At 46.9% G+C, this 19,338-nt stretch overlaps 1 protein-coding gene across 8 annotated transcripts in view; it reads right to left on the reverse strand.

Annotated features, from left to right (window-relative positions):
- Positions 1–19,338, reverse strand: part of eea1 (early endosome antigen 1) — a 111,435-nt gene that overhangs the window by 26,473 nt on the left and 65,624 nt on the right. For all 8 annotated transcript variants that reach the window (XM_078420029.1, XM_078420027.1, XM_078420025.1 and 5 more), the window contains 7 exons: positions 18,402–18,605; positions 13,296–13,496; positions 11,430–11,543; positions 7,587–7,742; positions 6,627–6,766; positions 4,290–4,578; positions 142–240 (listed from right to left, as the gene is read on the reverse strand). In XM_078420029.1, coding sequence (XP_078276155.1) covers positions 142–240; positions 4,290–4,578; positions 6,627–6,766; positions 7,587–7,742; positions 11,430–11,543; positions 13,296–13,496; positions 18,402–18,605 — 1,203 coding nt within the window. The remainder of the gene's footprint in view (positions 1–141; positions 241–4,289; positions 4,579–6,626; positions 6,767–7,586; positions 7,743–11,429; positions 11,544–13,295; positions 13,497–18,401; positions 18,606–19,338) is intronic.

The following is a 19,338-nucleotide window of genomic DNA, read 5'->3' on the forward strand; positions in this document are numbered from 1 at the left end:
GCAGCCCATTTCTGCCACTGAAGGGCTCTCCTGTTAGATGTTAGTCCCAGGTAAGGCAGTCATGAATAGTGTCCTCTCTCGGACAAGTGTTGGTAAGTTGGCAAAGACCCAGCAGCACCTGTGCAATGCAGCCTTGCTCACCTTTTTCTGCTGCACCAAGGTCTTCAGCTCGTTCACCTCGTTGGTCGCATTCTCAAGCTTCCTCTGCAGCTCCTGTTTGACTTGCTCGTGCAATCTTTCCTAAACGGACAGCAATGGGGAGAAATATTTTTCCAAACGGTGGTTCAGTCTGCCCGGAAACACCACCAGCGGCGAGGGAGAATCTGCCCCCGCATGTTCCAGCCACACTGAGCTATTAAAGTGGACGGTAAAGGTACACTGGAAAGGAATATCAACTACAGTGGCACATCCAAAAGAGCCACTGCCTCACAGCGCCGGAGACCCAGTCATAGCACCAGTGCTGTCTCTGCGGAGTTCACAGGTTCTCTCTGTGACTGTGTGGGTTTCATAAGTTCATAAGTGATAGGAGCAGAATTAGGAAATTTGGCCCATCGTCTACTCCGCCATTCTATCATGGTTGATCTATCGTTCCCTCTTAACCCCATTCTGCTGCCTTCTCCCCATAACCCAACACCCATACTAATCAATAATCCATCTCTGCTGTAAAAATATCCATTAACGGCCCCCACAGCCATCTGTGGCAATGAATTCCACAGATTCACCACCCTCTGACTAAGGAAATTCCCTCCTCATCTCCTTCCTAAAGGAAGAATTAACGCCCCTTTAATTCTGAGGCTGGGACCTCTGGTCCTTGACTCTCCCACCAGTGGAAACATCCTCTCCACATCCACTCTATCCAGGCCTTTCACTATTCAGTGATTCTCAATAAGGTTCCCCCTCGTCCTCTGCTTCCTTCCCACATCCCAAAGCAGTGTGGGTAAATAGGCTATTCTGCTGCTGTAAATTGTCCCTGGAGTGTAGGCAAGGCTGGAGAAATAGAAACTACCACCTTCAAATGTAGTGAAATATTGTCTCTCTGTCTCTCTCTCTGAACGAACAATTCTTAATGAACAATTAATGGAAACAGCCTAAAACACCCAGAGCAGTCGCTGGAAACAGCCTCACTCACCCTGAACACAGTCGATACAAACAGCCTCACTCACCCTGAACACAGTCAATACAAACAGCCTCACTCACCCTGAACACAGTCCATATAAACAGCCTCACTCACCCTGAACAGCCGATACAAACAGCCTCACTCACAATGAACACAGTCGATACAAACAGCCTCACTCACCCTGAACAGCCGAATCAAACAGCCTCACCCACCCTGAACACAGTCGATACAAACAGCCTCACTCACCCTCAACACAGTCCATACAAACAGCCTCACCCACCCTGAACACCTCACTGGGGTAGGAGCTGCTTTACGTCCTTGTCGTCCACCCTGGGTAGTTCTACGGAACTGGCAACATTTGCAGCAAAGCGTCAACTACAGCACTCTGAAGCACCAATTGCCACTTTTGATTGTTGTAGTTGACATACGGAAGAAGAAGCAGCAGCCTCACTCTCCCTGAACACAGTCGCTGTAAGCAGCCTCACTCTCCCTGAACAGACGAAGGAAGCGGCCTCACTTGCATCTAATGGCTCCTGACGTGAAGTGCGGTGTGAAACTGGGTGGGTGCCCTGCTCACAGTTGCTAGTTACAACCTCCCTCTCCCTTACTTTGCCCAACAAAGACCAGTTCAGTTGGGCTTCTGCATTCACCGGGGGATCTTCAACTGCAGTTGCCCGTGGAGTCAGGGGTTCTGAAGATAAGCACGCTGCCTAACGCAGCAGGATCCACCGCACCACCTCCCATGATAAACTAGGCTCGGTAATATCAGCAGCAAACATGCACTGCGACTTGGCCTGGATACAACACAGTTAACAGTAATAAAGGAAGAAAAATGAAACATCCGAAATTTTAAAGCAAGGTTTGAACCCCTGCTCAAAGCTTGGTGACCGTGACTTGAAATCCAGAGGTCTCGACTAATAATCTTGAAACTCAGAATTCAGAGTATAGAAGTTGGGAGGTCATGTTGCAGTTGTATAAGATGTTGGTGAGGCCGCATTTAGAGTATTGTGCTCAGTTTTGGGCACCATGTTATAGATAAGATGTTGTCATGCTGGAAAGGGTAAAGAAAAGATTTACGAGGATGTTGCCGGGACTCGAGGACGTGAGCTATGGGGAGAGGTTGAGCAGGCTAGGACTATTCCTTGGAGCGCAGGAGCATGAGGGGTGATCTTACAGAGGTGTACAAAATCATGAGAGGAATAGATTGGTTAGACGCACAGTCTCCTGCCCAGAGTAGGGGAATTGAAAACCAGAGGACATCGGTTTAAGTTCAACAGTTCAACAGAGCTTTATTTGTCATTCGGTACCAAGGTGAGGGGGGAAAGATTTAATAGGAACTTTCTTCACGCATGTATGGAATAAGCTGCTGGAGGTGGTAGTTGAAGCAGGTACTATCGCAATGTTTAAGAAACATTTGGACAGGTACATGCATAAGACAGATCTAGACGGATATGGGCCAAATGCAGGCAGGTGGGACCAGTGTAGATGGGACATGTTTAGCCGAAGGGCCTGTTTCCATGCTGTAAGACTCTATGACTCTAATTAAGATAGCTTCAAAAAAGTCTGGGGAATCTGAATTTATTGTTTTGAAACATCTGAGAATAAAACTAGTGATATCAGTGGAACTGACCAGAATCCATTGGACTGCCATGAATCTGCTGGGTTCAACAGGAAAGGAAACTTGCAGACTGAGTACGGATTCCAACCCGAAACGTTGCCAATCCATACCCTTCAGATGCTGCCTGACCCACTGAATTACTCCGGCACTTTGTGTTTTACTCAAGGCAACCTGCAGTCTTTGTAGGATTGGCCCCCACTTGACTCCAGAATCACAGTAACATTAAACATTAAAATGGCTCGATTGTAATCACGCATTGCCTTTCCGTTGACTGGATAGCACGCAACAAAAGCTTTTCACTGTACCTCGGTACACGTGACAATAAACTAAATTAAACTGAACTGAAACCAATTAAATGCTCAAATACCCTCTAAAATACCAATAGACAATAGGTGCAGGAGTAGGCCATTCGGCCCTTCGAGCCAGCACCGCCATTCCCTGTGACTTTCCACCATCATCACAAGGGTGGGTCACAATAGTCGATAAAAGGGATATTTTCTTACAGGGCCTGATGCGGCCATTTTGCCCAACATGTCCATGCAGGTTCAAAGAGCAATCCTATTCCCAACTAGTTCTCCTTACGACCTCCCGCCTTACAATTTGATCACCCACCCGTACTGCGGTCAGATACCTCCCGGCCCGACATCTTTGGGATGTGGGCAGAAACAGGTGGAGTGACAGGGAGAATGTGCAACTGGCAGAGGCAGCAGCAGAGGTCAGGATTGAAGCCGGGTCTCTGGAGGTGTGAAGCTGCTGCTCCACTGCCCGCCCTTGCCAGTAATCCCCAGGACAGATATCTTTCAGCAGCTGACCTATCTGCAACCACTGGAAGCTAACACATACAAGTTCAGTTTAGTTTATTGTCACGTGTACCGAGGTACAGTGAAAAGCAGTTGTTGCGTGCTAACCAGTCAGCGGAAAGACTATACGTGATTATAACCGTGCCATCCACAGTGTGTAAACACATGATAAAGGGAATAACGTGAATAATGTTGAGTGCAAGATAAAGTCCAGCAAAGTTCGATCAGGGATCGTCCAAGGGTCTACAATGAGGTAGATAGTAGTTTAGGATAGTTGTGGTAGGATGTGGCAGTTGCCTGATAACAGCTGGGAAGAAACTGTTCCTGAATCTGGAGGTGTGCACTTTCACACTTCTGTACCTCTTGCCTGATTGGAGAGGGGAGGAGTTACAGTTACAGTTTACTTTAATGTCACGTGTACCGAGCTACAGTGAAAAGCTTTTGTTGCGTGCTAACCAGTCAGCGGAAAGACAATACATGATTACAATCCAGCCCTTTACAGTGTGTAGATACATGATAAGGGAATAACGATTAGTGCAAGGTAAAGCCAGAGAAGAGGGAGTGGGACTGGTCCTTGATGATGCTGCTGGCCTTGCCGAGGCAGCGCGAGGTGTAAATGGAGTCAATGGAAGGGAGGTTGGTTTGTGTGATGGTCTGGGCTGTGTCCACAATTCTCTGCGATTTCTTGCAGTCTCGAATGGAGTTGTTCCCAAACCAAACTGTGATGCTTCCCGATAAAATGTTTTCTACTCACCTTCTCGCCAGCAGTGGTTCTCATCAGATGCCGATCTCTCTCCAGTTCTACTCGCGACTCCTCCAGAGCCTTGGAGAGACCCTTCTTAGTGTCGGCCAGCTCCTTGGACACAGCCTCCTTGTGCAGTGCGAGGGCCTCCAGCTCCCCCTGCATCCTGCTCTGGGTCTGGGACCGGTGCTTCACGTCCACTGCCAGCCGCTCCTTCTCACTATCGGACTCCAGCGCCTGCTGCCGAACCTTGTCCAGCGCCTCCGACTTCTCCTCCAGCTCCTTCTTTACGCCGCAGAGACTGGAAATAAGGGAGAACCAGTTTAAACAACATGCAGATGGCTGATCTGAAGGACGATCGTGACGGCTTATGCTCTGAGCACATCGTGCCACTCGCTCAGATCTTTCACATCTCAGCCCATTCAATGTGCATTTCAAACTCCCGATAAAATTCAGCTCATATGGAAGGGCACGAGTACAGATCCGGAATAGGCCAGGCATCAAGGAGTGGGGGAACAATTGTGTCGGAAGGAACTGCAGGCGCTGAGTAACACAGAAGATGGATACAAAATGCTGGAGTAACTCAGCAGGTCAGGCAGCATCTCTGGAGAAAAGGAAGAGGTGACTTTTTGGGTCGAGATGTTTGTAGAAGGGTCTCAGCCCAAAATGTCACCTGTTCCTTTTCTCCAGAGATGCTGCCTGACCTGCTGAGTTACTCCAGCACATTGTGTCTATCATTGGGGGAGCCTTTTACTGCCGGGACAGCGCAAGTCCTGGTAACCCTGGCCCTGCTGTGTGAATGGGACCTGGGGCATGTGCAAAGGAGGTAATCTGTGCTGCAGGGGGGGGGGGGGGGGGAAGAGAAAGAAAGAGAGAAAGAGAGAGGGGGAGAGAGAGAGATAGAGATAGAGATAGGGAGGGAGGGAGGGAGGGAGGGAGGGAGGGAGGGAGGGAGGGAGGGAGGGAGGGAGGGAGGGAGGGAGGGAGGGAGGGAGGGAGGGAGGGAGGGAGGGAGGGAGGGAGGGAGGGAGGGAGGGAGGGAGGGAGGGAGGGAGAGGGAGAGACATATCTTAGTCCAATACCAAGGAGGTGCAAAACAATAGGGGAGCATGGTCATGTACACATGTACACGGACAGCTCCCTGTCCACCCACTGTCTTGCGCCCCACTAAACCCCACCTCGTATGGAGTAGTGTGTCCATTATTCAGCATCACACATCGGGATGCCACACAGGGCGCCGTGACCTACAGGCCGAACGGTAGAGCCGGTGGTTCGCAGCCTGCAGGGGGAACCTTCGAGCCGGCCCACGCTCGGAGGACCCAACGACCGCGACCTGTAGGGGGAGCCCACCGAGCTACCGCTGCCCGAAGACCAGAGACCGGGAGGTTGGAGCCGGCGACGACGGCAAGCAGCGAGGCCGGTGGGAGAGGAGAGGGAACCGTGGTCTGGCCCACCGCACCCTCCAGGCCAGCTGCGGGAGGCTCCCTCCAGGGAACAAAGGCGGACGGGCGAGGAGAGGGACGAAGGGTTCACTGGTCGACCCACACGACCACGGAAGGCGATGGCATCCGGCAGCAGCCTGGGCCTCGCCTGGATCGGCCACCACTCATAACAACTGGAGTCTGGACTGGCCTTGGACAACAGCAGCAAACATGGTGACTCTTGCATGCGGGCTCAGAGGACTATTCCCGTACAACTGCTAATCGGTGATACTCCACTGGGCTGCTTGAAAGAAAAGAATTTCACTGTGCATTTGCACCTCACACATGGCAATAAAGCACCATTGAATTATTGATGGGATGGATGTTTGCGGCTTGGAGAACACACAGAGGACATTTACTAAGGATGGGACAGTTACGTGGACAGATTAGAGAAGCAGCGTTGCTGTTTCTCTCACTTATTCAAAGATAATTTGATTGGAGATCGTCTTTTACCCAGAGTAGGGGAATCAAGAACCAGAAGACAGGTTTAAGGGGAGAGGGTAAACATTTTAAAGGACAATGTTTTCCACTTAAGAGGACGGTGGGTGTATGAAACGAGTTGTACGTCCGTGACTCTAATTAGCTTTGATAAGGATGCTCAAAATGATTCATATTGAGAATAGTCGACAATCATAAAATATATATATTTTAAAACACGCCAACTATGGTCCGGAATGCATTACCCGATAGAGGCAGATTTTCAGGAGGAATTGAATACATAATTGAAAGGACTTGCAGGGAAAATGATGAAGGAGACAGGTTTCACAGAGCTAGTGTAGACACAACAGGATTAATAGCTTGCTTTTGTGCTGTAACATTGACTGTCAAGGGACCGACCGCAGCAGTTGAGAGTAATTTCAATGCTTACACTGTCTGCTGTGCCTGCAGCTGCAGGCTGAGTTCTTTGATCTGGCTGTCCTGGGCACTCTGCTGTTTGTGGAGCTGCTTCTGGTCATCTTGGGCTCGCTCCTCACTCTGCTCCGCCTTCGCAACGTCAGACTCCAACTTCTGCAAGAGAAACCACATCACAGCATCGCGTCTGCACCAGCCCCTCCTCACACCGTTTGCTCCCTGGGCCCACCCACGCCACCCCGAGATGTGTAGGAAGCAACTGCAGATCACTCTGAAGGAGGGGCTCGACCCGAGACCTCACCCATTCCTTCTCTCCAGAGATGCTGCCTGTCCCGCTGAGTTACTCCAGCATTTTGTGTCTACCTCCGATTTAAACCAGCATCTGCAGTTCTTTCCTACACAAAGGAACTGCAGATGCTGGTTTAAACTGAAGATAGTCACCAAAAAACTGCAGTAACTCAGCAGGTCAGACAGCATCTCTGGAGTGAAGGAATAGGTGATGTTTCGGGTTGAGACTTGAAACGTCACCTATTCCTTTACTCCAGAGATGCTGTCTGAGTTACTCCAGCTTTTTGTGTCTATCTACACAACCCCGATCCCAACTCAGCAACAGATCACATCGTGAACCACATTTGTGGGTTATTGTGCCTTACAGTCTTTTTCTTGTCACTGTCTTGTACAATATGTGTGATTCATGAATAATTTATGGCTTTGTGTGTTGTCTGAGTCTATGTGCCTGTGATGCTTCTGCAAGGAAGATTAGCATTGACCGTGTACAACAACAATCATCCAACTGAGAAAAGCCCTAGGGGTTACTGTAGATGGAAGTTGGATTTCAATGAAAAAAATGAGCAAAATTAGAATTGAAATCCCAATTCTCCTTTCTCACACTTGGTTATTAAAGACACATCACACATGGCTGCTCATTACCAATGCTGACGTTCAGAGTACATTTCATTGTTTGTTCACTACCAACCTTAATCTGAGATTCCAGCTCTTCTATTCTCTGCTCAGACTGGAGCTGCTTCTCCTTGAATTCTCTCAGGTTGCTGTCCAGTTGACTGCAGTGATCCGATTTCTCGTTAAGTTTTGATGCAACCTCATCCAACTGAGCCTTGGCCTTGGTCAACTCCTGGAGAAATAAAACACGTCCGTTAGGTAGCGGCTCAGCTGATGGACAACACCAACTTTTATTCTCTTCAACTTGGGCGGCACGGTGGCGCAACGGTAGAGTTGCCGCCTTACAACGTCAGAGACCTGGGTTCGATCCTGACTACGGATGCTTTCTGTACAGAGTTTGTACGTTCACCTGCGTGGGTTTTCTCTGAGATCTTCGGTCCCCTCCCACACTCCAAAAATCTACAGGTTTGTAGGTTAATTGGCTTGTTATAAATATATAATTGCACCCAGTGTGTATGGGATAGGTTAATGTGCGAGGATCGTTGGTCAGTATGGACTCGGCGGGCCAAAAGATCTGTTTCCGCGCTGTATCTCTAAACTAAAGTCAACTAAGTAAAACATTAAGGTATCAGCAAGCTTAGTCCTCAAATGACCATACAAAAACCAACGACCTAAGGCTTGAAGATAGACACAAAGTGCTGTAATAACTCAGGGGGACAGGCAGCATCTCTGGATAGAAGGAATGGGCAACGTTTTGGGTCGAGACCCTTCTTCAGACTCTTTGGATGGGTATGGAAGAAGGAGCGGTGGCAAGGAAAGTTTAGGAAGGTAGTTCCAGGGGAACCAACATCAAAGGATCTCCAAAAATTGGAGATGACGAAGGTCAGAATTGGCAGTGCAGAGAGCTGGTATTTTGGGAAATGGGAAGATAGAGGAAGGGATTTGAAAACAAAAATCGGAGTTATAAATTGAGACACGAGACTGTAGATGGAACAAAATAATTCCAAATAGCTGGATGCGGAGGCGGACGGGGCGGAATGATAGGGTAATGATTCAATGATACTTTATTTGTCCCACGTATCAAGGTACAGTGACATTCATTTTTGTGTACAGTTCAGTACTGTACAAGTATCACTACACACAAGCACTTAGGCACATCTTAGATAAGCATCTCAGATACAGTTCAAGTGCATACAGGTGCATTTGTCGAACATTTCCAATGTTCTATAGATTCAGGATCAGTTCCTGTGGATTGGAGGGTAGCTAATGTTATCCCATTTTTTAAGAAAGGAGGGAGAGAGAAAACGGGAAATTATAGACCAGTTAGTCTGACATCAGTGGTGGGGAAGATGCTGGAGTCAATTACAAAAGATGAAATTGCGGAGCATTTGGATAGCAGTAACAGGATCGTTCCGAGTCAGCATGGATTTACGAAGGCTTGATTAATCTTCTGGAATTTTTGGGGGATGTAACTAGGAAAATTGACAGGGGAGAGCCGGTGGATGTAGTGTACCTTGACTTTCAGAAAACCTTCGACAAGGTCCCACATAGGAGATTAGTGGGCAAAATTAGAGCACATGGTATTGGGGGTAGAGTACTGACATGGATAGAAAATTGGTTGGCAGACAGAAAGAAAAGAGTGGGGATAAATGGGTCCCTTTCAGAATGGCAGGCAGTGACTAGTGGGGTACCGCAAGGCTCGGTGCTGGGACCGCAGCTATTTACAATATACATTAATGACTTGGATGAAGGGATTAAAAGTACCATTAGCAAATTTGCAGATGATACAAAGCTGGGTGGCAGTGTGAACTGTGAGGAAGATGCTATGAGGTTGCAAGGTGACTTGGACAGGTTGTGTGAGTGGGCGGATGCATGGCAGATGCAGTTTAATGTGGATAAGTGTGAGGTTATCCACTTTGGTGGTAAGAATAGGAAGGCAGATTATTATCTGAATGGTGTCAAGTTAGGAAAAGGGGACATACAACGAGATCTGGGTGTCCTAGTGCATCAGTCACTGAAAGGAAGCATGTAGGTACAGCAGGCAGTGAAGAAAGCCAATGGAATGTTGGCCTTCATAACAAGAGGAGTTGAGTGTAGGAGCAAAGAGGTCCTTCTGCAGTTGTACAGGGCCCTAGTGAGACCGCACCTGGAGTACTGTGTGCAGTTTTGATCTCCAAATTTGAGGAAGGATATTCTTGCTATTGAGGGCATGCAGCGTAGGTTCACTAGGTTAATTCCCGGAATGGCGGGACTGTCATATGTTGAAAGACTGGAGCGACTAGGCTTGTATACACTGGAATTTAGAAGGATGAGAGGGGATCTTATCGAAACATATAAGATTATTAAGGGTTGGACACGTTAGAGGCAGGAAACATGTTCCCAATGTTGGGGGAGTCCAGAACCAGGAGCCACAGTTTAAGAATAAGGGGTAGGCCATTTAGAACGGAGATGAGGAAAAACATTTTCAGTCAGAGAGTTGTAAATCTGTGGAATTCTCTGCCTCAGAAGGCAGTGGAGGCCAATTCTCTGAATGCATTCAAGAGAGAGCTAGATAGAGTTCTTACGTCACCCATTCCTTCTCTCCCGAGATGCTGCCTGACCTGCTGAGTTACTCCAGCATTTTGTGAATAAATACCTTCGATATGTACCAGCATCTGCAGTTATCTTCTTATACTTAAGGATAGAGGAGTCAGGGGGTATGGGGAGAAGGCAGGAACGGGGTACTGATTGAGAATGATTAGCCATGATCACATTGAATGGTGGTGCTGGCTCAAAGGGCCGAATGTCCTACTCCTGCACCTATTGTCTATTGAGCCACCGTGCCACCACTGATTTCATGCTAAAGTCCGTTTTATGGATTATATCAATTAGGACAGCCAGGGGAGCATTAGAATGGCCAGTGAACGCGACACAAATGCTTTTGTCTGCAATAAGCTAAGGCAAGGGCAGGCACAGGCGTTGTTCGAACTGGAAGCAGGCAAGCCTTACGTTATGCAGTCAAGCGGTCAGCTTGAATGGGCTGCTAATTCAGACATTGAATGTTCAAACATCACTCATATAATTTGTGAATGTCAAGATATTTATAAAAATCAATAAACTGCGATAAAAATCTACTGGGTCACTGACATCCATTACAGAACGCACTCTCCCATCCAACATCGTCACAGCAACATGGTTAGCTAACGGATTTTAAAAATACACTCAGCTGGTAAGTAGGAATGTGGACAGCTAATGCCAGCCCTTCCTCTAGGCAGCGATTAACCACGGGCTGAAGGGCCGCTTTCCGCACTGTATCTCTGTATAGGCAAGGCATAGAAGGAAATGGTCTGAACACAGACAAATGGGATTAGTGCACAAGGGCAAAAAGGTCAGGCAGGGTGATAGACACAAAATGCTGGAGTAACTCAGCGGGTCAGGCAGCATCACTAGGGAAAAGGAATAGATGACGTATCGACTCAGACTCAGGGAGGGGGACACAGGAGGTATGGGAAGATACAGAACAAAGCAGAGCCTGCATTGATCTCTCAGGAAAGGTGGGGCCCACAATGAATGAGGATGAGGTGGGCTGTAGGGCCCAAGTGCTTTATGGCTCTACGACATTGCTAGTGTTTACACCACTCACTTCACACTTAGTTTTGAAGCAAAGAATATCATTCATTCATTTGCAACGTATCCATCTTACAAATTTTCTGTATATATGTTGAATTGTATATGTGGGTACAGAATTTTCAACATAAGGAACTATCATGAACCCATTATATTGTAGTAACACTCTTCTGCATTCATGGTGATGCTGCAGGCAGGAACTCAGAGATCGATTTGACACAGGTCGCTTACAATAGAATAGGGATAATGAGGATGCAGAGTAGGAAAACAAACGGCAGAACACAGGACTCTGAGGGCAAGGCAAGATGGGTACCTGCTCTTTATCCTGCAGGGCGTGCTTGGCAGTTTCCAAGTGGTTTTCCAAGTCCGCTCGCTGTGTGGTTTTGGATGCTTGAGCAGACAGCAGCAGCTCTGTTTTCCCTTTCACCTGAAGTATTTAAGCAAATAAGCAGCGGTCAGTGTCTAGAATGGCTCGGTTAACCACGGAGAAGAGATCTCAGATACTAGTTGGAACCACATTGACCTAAACCTCTCATTTACAGGTGCTCTCCGCTTTACGATGCTTTGACTTACGATACTTCGACTTTGCGATGGTGCAAACGGCAGCGACCCGTAGCGAGCCGCCGTGATCACACGTATTCAATGCATTTCGACTTGCGGTATTTTCGGTTTGCGATGAGTTTCTCGGAACGCCACCCCATCGTAAGCTGAGGAGCACCTGTACTCCACTACAACTGAAATCTATTGTCTTCAAATTTTCAGTTCAGCACCCACACCTTCAGGTTGTCACTTTTGTAAAACACACGTTCATTTTACTGCAGCCTTAGTTCAAAAATAAGTTGAAGCAATTAATTTGCTTTCTCCAAAACAAATCAACAATTAGCAAGTATTAAAAGGGGAGTAAATGTGTAGATTTGCACCATTCACCTTTCAGGCTGTGGTGCGTTCCCCGACTAGTCTGGCCCTGTCTTTTACAACAATATTCCCCACCCACAAATGACAACCACAAGCCACTTGTGGGAGAAACAAGCTATTGGACGTTCACAAGTACACCGCAGAATTGCTCACTTAAAGGCGTGCTGGTGCAAGGACGTTTACTTTTGCCACTAGACAAGTAAGAATAGGGAAATGCAGCAAAAGTAGATATGAAAAAAACTGCAGCTGCTGGTTAAAATTGAAGGTAGACACAAAATGCTGGTGGAGTAACTCATCGGGTCAGGCAGCATCTCGGGAGAGAAGGAATGGGTGACATTTCGAGTCGAGACCCTTCTTCAGTCTGATGCCAGGGGAGGGGGCGGGACTTGTCCTGCCCCCCTGACATCAGTCTGAAGAAGGGTCTCAACCCGAAACCTCACCCATTCCATCTCTCCCGAGATGCTGCCTGATCCGCTGAGTTACTCCACCATTTTGTGTCTACCTTCAATTTTAACCAGCAGCTGCAGTTTTTTTCATATCTACTTTTGCTGCATTTCCCTATTCTTACTTGAGGGGTGGTTCAGATTCCCACTGCATGAACCTGACTATTTTCTCGTCGATGACTATTAAACACATTACTTTAGGTGACCAAAATGTACATGAAAAAATGTTTTTTAAAATGAATCAGTACTACTGAGACCCAAAAGCTGTTCTGTTGGTATCACTGACATGAATAATTAAACAGTGCTTTAAATAAATTGACATCGCAATTATACTCAATAGTGTAACTGTTTAAAATATGAAATCTATGTACAATCCCCATTATAAATATAAACATTTATGTTTTTAATGGAATCTGTCGACGACAGGCCATCAATTATACTCTTATACCCACAGTGACACGAGGGATAAACTTTTAATTATAGCCATACAAGTTTATATCGTGAGCTATAATAAATGTGTACATGAAACATTGTTGAATTAGAAGCTGCTTTAATTAGGTTCTGAATTACGTTTTGATTTCAATAAGCTTAAATGTGTAGGAAGGAACTGCAGATGCCGGTTTACACCGAAGATGGATCAGTGGTGAGTTGAAGGCCTTAACCGTGCGCACTGGGCAACACTCTGAGAGAACCCAAAGTGTTTCCGCAATGTCCAGGCCTTCAATAATCCGACTTGTTTGATAGACTCACCACTGATCAACGAGCTGTGTTATTGAATGATTGTATGAGCCAGGCCTACAGCCAACACACATACTGGGTACCTGCAGGTCAAGTTGGATCATCTTCTCCTTGGTGTCACTGAGCTGAGTGGTGAGTTGAGCGATGGTGGTTTCCAGTGAGTGCGCTCGGTCTTCAGCAAGGTGCAGGTGGGATTTCTGCTCTTGCATTTGCTTGTGCAAGTTCTCCTGTGCTTGGTTGTGGCTCTCTGTTTGATTTTTCAGCTTCTCGGTTAACTGAGCAACCTAAAAATAATTCACCACAAAGGACAGTCACCACACACGGAACTAACACCCTAACGCCTTGACACTGTTGGCATCTGCGCCTGGGGCTGGCCAATCCGGCCATTCGTGGGTCATGGCGCCAATGCCTGCCTCGTTTCCGGGGTTACATCCGTGCCCGTGTGCCCTTCGAAAAGGAACATGCGTTGTCCACGGGCACCCTGGAGGATTTCCGGGACCCCTGGGCACTGTGGGCGGTTAAAAGTGTCCTGGATCAGGATTGCAATCAGTTATTTAATACTTAGTATTAAGAATATTTGGTATGTTTTGTGTTGGGTGATGGGTGTGTTCTTACTGTTTGTTTTGTAAATATTATTATTGTTAATATTTGAGTACATTTATCATTGTAAAAAATAATCCTCAGCCTTTGGCGGTTGGCAAGCTGCTGTTGGGGAGCAATGGACTGTTGAAGCAGAGCTGATTGTGCAGCTCATGCTGGTGAGAGCTTTTGGAGATTGGAAACCAGTGGGGCACAGTAGTGCAGTTGGTAAAGCTGCTGCCACACAGTGCTAGAGACCAGCATGCCATCCTGACCTCGGGTGCCGTCTGTCTGACGTTTGCACATTCTCCCTGGGTGGGTTTCCATCGGGTGCTCCGGTTTCCTCCCACATACCCAAAGACTTAGAAACATAGAAAATAGGTGCTGGAGTAGGCCATTCGGCCCTTCGAGCCTGCACCGCCATTCAATATGATCATGGCTGATCATCCAACTCAGTATCCTGTACCTGCCTTCTCTCCATACCCCCTGATCCCTTTAGCCACAAGGGCCACATCTAACTCCCTCTTAAATATAGCCAATGAACTGGCCTCAACTACCTTCTGTGGCAGAGAATTCCACAGATTCACCACTCTGTGTGAAAAAAAACGTTCTCATCTCGGTCCTAAAAGACTTCCCCCTTATCCTTAAACTGTGACCCCTTGTTCTGGACTTCCCCAACATCGGGAACAATCTTCCTGCATCTAGCCTGTCCAGCCCCTTAAGAATTTTGTAAGTTTCTATAAGATCCCCCCTCAATCTTCTAAATTCCAGCGAGTACAAGCCGAGTCTATCCAGTCTTTCTTCATATGAAAGTCCTGCCATCCCAGGAATCAGTCTGGTGAACCTTCTCTGTACTCCCTCTATGGCAAGAATGTCTTTCCTCAGATTAGGAGACCAAAACTGTACGCAATACTCCAGGTGTAGTCTCACCAATGCCCTGTACAACTGCAGCAGAACCTCCCTGCTCCTATACTCAAATCCCCTCGCTATGAATGCCAACATACCATTCGCTTTCTTCACTGCCTGCTGCACCTGCATGCCTACTTTCAATGACTGGTGTACCACGACACCCAGGTCACGTTGCATCTCCCCTTTTCCTAATCGGCCACCATTCAGATAATAGTTTGCTTTGCCCACTCACCTAACCTATCCAAGTCACCTTGCAGCCTCCTAGCATCCTCCTCACAGTTAACACTGCCCCCCAGCTTCGTGTCATCCGCAAACTTGGAGATGTTGCATTCAATTCCCTCGTCCAAATCATTCATATATATTGTAAATAGCTGGGGTCCCAGCACTGAGCCTTGCGGTACCCCACTAGTCACTGCCTGCCATTCTTAAAAGGACCCGTTTATTCCTACTCTTTGCTTCCTGTCTGCCAGTCAGTTCTCTATCCACATCAATACTGAACCCACAATACCGTGTGCTTTAAGTTTGCATACTAATCTCTTACGTGGGACCTTGTCGAAAGCCTTCTGGAAGTCCAGATATAACACATCCACTGGTTCTCCCTTATCCACTCTACTAGTTACATCCTCGAAAAATTCTATAAGATTCATCAGATATGATTTACCTTTCATAAATCCATGCTGACTTTGTCCAATGATTTCACCACTTTCCAATTGTGCTGCTATCCCATCTTTAATAACTGACTCTAGCATTTTCCCCACTACCGATGTTAGACTAACTGGTCTGTAATTCCCCGTTTTCTCTCTCCCTCCCTTTTTGAAAAGTGGGGTTACATTAGCTACCCTCCAATCCTCAGGAACTACTCCAGAATCTAAAGAGTTTTGAAAAATTATCACTAATGCATCCACTATTTCTGGGGCTACCTCCTTAAGCACTCTAGGATGCAGGCTATCTGGCCCTGGGGATTTATCGGCCTTTAATCCATTCAATTCACCTAACACCACTTCCCGACTAACCTGGATTTCACTCAGTTCCTCCATCTCATTTGACCCCCGGTCCCCTGCTATTTCCGGCAGATTACTTATGTCTTCCTTAGTGAAGACAGAACCAAAGTAGTTATTCAATTGGTCTGCCATGTCCTTGTTCCCCATGATCAATTCACCTGTTTCTGACTGCAAGGGACCTACATTTGTTTTAACTAATCTTTTTCTCTTCACATATCTATAAAAGCTTTTGCAGTCAGTTTTTATGTGCAGGTTTGTAGGTTAATTGGCATCTTTAAAATTGTCCCTTCTGTGGATGCGAAAGTGGAATACTATGGAACAAGAGTGAACATAGAGAACATAGAATAATAGGTCATTTGGCCCTTCGAGTAAGCACCGCCATTCTATACAATCATGGCTGATTGTTTAAAATCAGTACCCCATTCCTGCTTTTTCCCCATATCCCTTGATTCCTTTAGCCCTAAGAGCTAAATCTAACAGACACAAAATGCTGGAGTAACTCAGCAGTCAGGCAGCATCTCTGGAGAGAAGGAATTCCTTCTCTCCAAAGATGCTGCCTGACCCGCTGAGTTACTCCAGCATTTTGTGTCTACCTTCAATTTAAACTAGCATCTGCAGTTCTTTCCTACACAGCTAAATCTAACTCTCTCTTGAAAACATCCAGTGAATTTGCCTCCACTGCCCTCTGTGGCAGAGAATTCCACAGATTCACAACTCTCTGGGTGAAAAAGTTTTTTCTCACCTCAGTCCTAAATGGCCTACCTCTAATTCTTAAACTGTGGCCCCTGGTTCTGGACTCCCCGCAACATCGGCAACATCTTTCCTGCATCTAGCCTGTCCAATTCTTTAAGAATTTTATATGTTTCTATAAGATCCCCTCTCATCCTTCTAAATTCCAGTGAATACAAGTCCAGTCGACCCATTCTTTCATCATATGTCAGTCTCACCATTCCGGGAACTAACCTAGTGAACCTACTCTGCACTCCCTCAATAGCAAGAATGTCCTTCCTCAAATTAGGAGACCAAAATTGCACACTATACTCCAGGTGTGGTCTCACCAGGGCCCTGCACAACTGCAGTAGGACCACCTTGCTCCTCAACTCATATCCTCTCGCAATGAAGGCCAACATGCCATTAACTTTCTTCACTGTCTGCTGTACCTGCATGCTTACTTTCAGTGATTGATGTACAAGGACATCCAGGTCTTGTTGCATCTCCCCTTTCCCTAATCTGACACCATTCAGATAATAATCTGCCTTCCTGTTCTTGCCACCAAAGTGGATAACCTCACATTTATCCACATTATACTGCATCTGCCATGCATCTGTCCACTCACCCAACCTATCCAAGTCACCCTGCAGACTCATAGTATCCTCTATGCAGCTCACACTGCCACCCAGCTTTGTGTCTTCCACAAACTCGGAGATGTTACATTTAATTCCCTCGTCTAAATCGTTAATATATATTGTAAATAACTGGGGTCCCAGCACCGAGCCTTGCGGCACTCCACTCTCCACTGCCTGCCACTCTGAAAAGAAACTGTTAATTCCTACTCTTTGCTTCCTGTCTGCCAACCAGTTCTCTATCCATGTCAATACCCTACCCCCAATACCATGTGCTCTAATATTGCACACTAATCTCGTGTAGGACCTTGTTAAAGGCTTTCTGAAAGTCCAGGTACACTACATCCTCTGGCTCTCCCTTGTCCATTTTCCAAGTTACATCCTCAAAAAATTCCAGAAGATTAGTCAAGCATGATTTCCCCTTCATAAATCCATGCTGATTTAGACCGATCCTGTCACTGCTTTCCAAATGCGCTGCGATAACATCTTTAATAATCGACTCCAGCATCTTCCCCATTACCGATGTATGGCTAACTGGTCTATAATTCCCTGTTTTCTCTCTCCCTCCTTTCTTAAAAAGTGGAGTTACATTGGCTACCCTCCATTCCACAGGAACTGATCCAGAATGGAGAGAACATTGGACAATGAACGTGTGACCAGTGGTCGGTGTGTACTCGGTGGGCCCGATGTCCTATTTCTATGTTGCATCTCTAAAACTAAAACCAAAAATCATTGGCAGCATGGGGATAAAAGTTTGTTTTGTAAATGAAATCGCCTCGGCACACATCCTTTTACAGTGAAAGAGCTTTTTTATTGAAAACTGTAGGTACTTGTAATTAAAATGAAACCATCAATGAAAGTAGGTATCGTGCTGGATATCTCAGCTGAAGAGCAAGCAGTGAAAACTGATGTTAAAGGAGAAAGTAATTAAATTCCGATGTACGGAGCTACATTTCAACTTTCAGGCTGCAGAGCATGACCTGAGAGCTATGCCTTCTTCAGACTTAGATTTTAGAGATACAGGCCCTTCGGCCCATCGGGTCCGCGTGGACCAACAGTGCTAGGTACACTAGCACTTTCCTACACACCAGGGATCATTTACAATTTCACCAAAGCCAATTAACCTACAAACCTGTACATCTCTGGAGTGTGGGAGGAAACCGGAGTACCTGGAGAAAACCCATGCGCTCACGGGGAGAACGTGCAAACTCCGTACAGACAGCACTCGTAGTCAGGATGGAACCCGGGACTCTGGCGCTGTGAGGCAGTAACTCTACCTGGAAACTGTACCTTTGGCCTACCTGGAAATATGGGTCTACGCATGTACAAACATCAGAAGGAAAACTAAGTTGTGTACCTGATCTTGCAAAGCATGGTTCTTCTCCTGGAGTTGATTCAGGACACCCACATCACCTTTGCCATCTTGGATTTTGACAAACAGGTCCTCCCGCTCTGTTTCCAGGTGGACAATGCTGTCCTTGCTCTTCTGCAGCAGAGCCTCCAGATTCTGGATCTTCTGGTCTTTATCCCCGATCTGCCGAAGCACTTGCTCCAGATCATTCTGCAGTAGAGGAGACACACGGAACTGCAGGTGCTGGTTCATTACAAAAAAACACAATGCCCTGGAGTAACTCAGTGGGTCAGGCAGCATCTCGGGAGAACATGGATAGACAATGTTTTGGGTCAGGATCCTTCTACAGACTGATTGTAGTTGAGGAGGGTGGGGAGGGTGGAAGGTGGAAAAGAGACAGAGCCGGGCAAGAGATGGATGGACACAAAATGCTGGAGTAACTCAGCGGGACAGGCAACGTCTCTGGAGAGAAGGAATGGGTGACGTTTTCCTTCTCTCCAGAGATGCTGCCTGTCCCGCTGAGTTACTGCAGCTTTTTGTGTCTATCTTCGGTTTAAACCAGCATCTGCCGTTCCTTCCTACACAGGTGATAGATGGATACAGTTGAGGCGGGTTTGATTGGCACTGGGGTGGACAAAGGCCAGAGATGTAAAGGAGACAAGAGGGTGCGAGATAAGTCCTTGAATAGTAAGGGTGTCAGGGGTTATGGGGAGAAGGCGGGAGAATGGGGTTCAGAGGGAGAGATGGATCAGTCATCATTGAATGGCCGAGTAGACTCGATGGGCCGAATGGCCTAATTCTGTTCCTATCACTTAATGACATGATAAGGAGAGAAGAGGAGTGAAATGTGAAGGCAGAGGGAGGGAGATGGATGGAAGGGGACAGGGAGAAAGACAACGTGAGGGATGAAAAGGAGCCAAAAAGGGTATAAGCTAAGGAGAGA

Source organism: Rhinoraja longicauda, chromosome 23 (genome assembly GCF_053455715.1).
Source record: "Rhinoraja longicauda isolate Sanriku21f chromosome 23, sRhiLon1.1, whole genome shotgun sequence".
Lineage (NCBI taxonomy): Eukaryota > Metazoa > Chordata > Chondrichthyes > Rajiformes > Arhynchobatidae > Rhinoraja > Rhinoraja longicauda.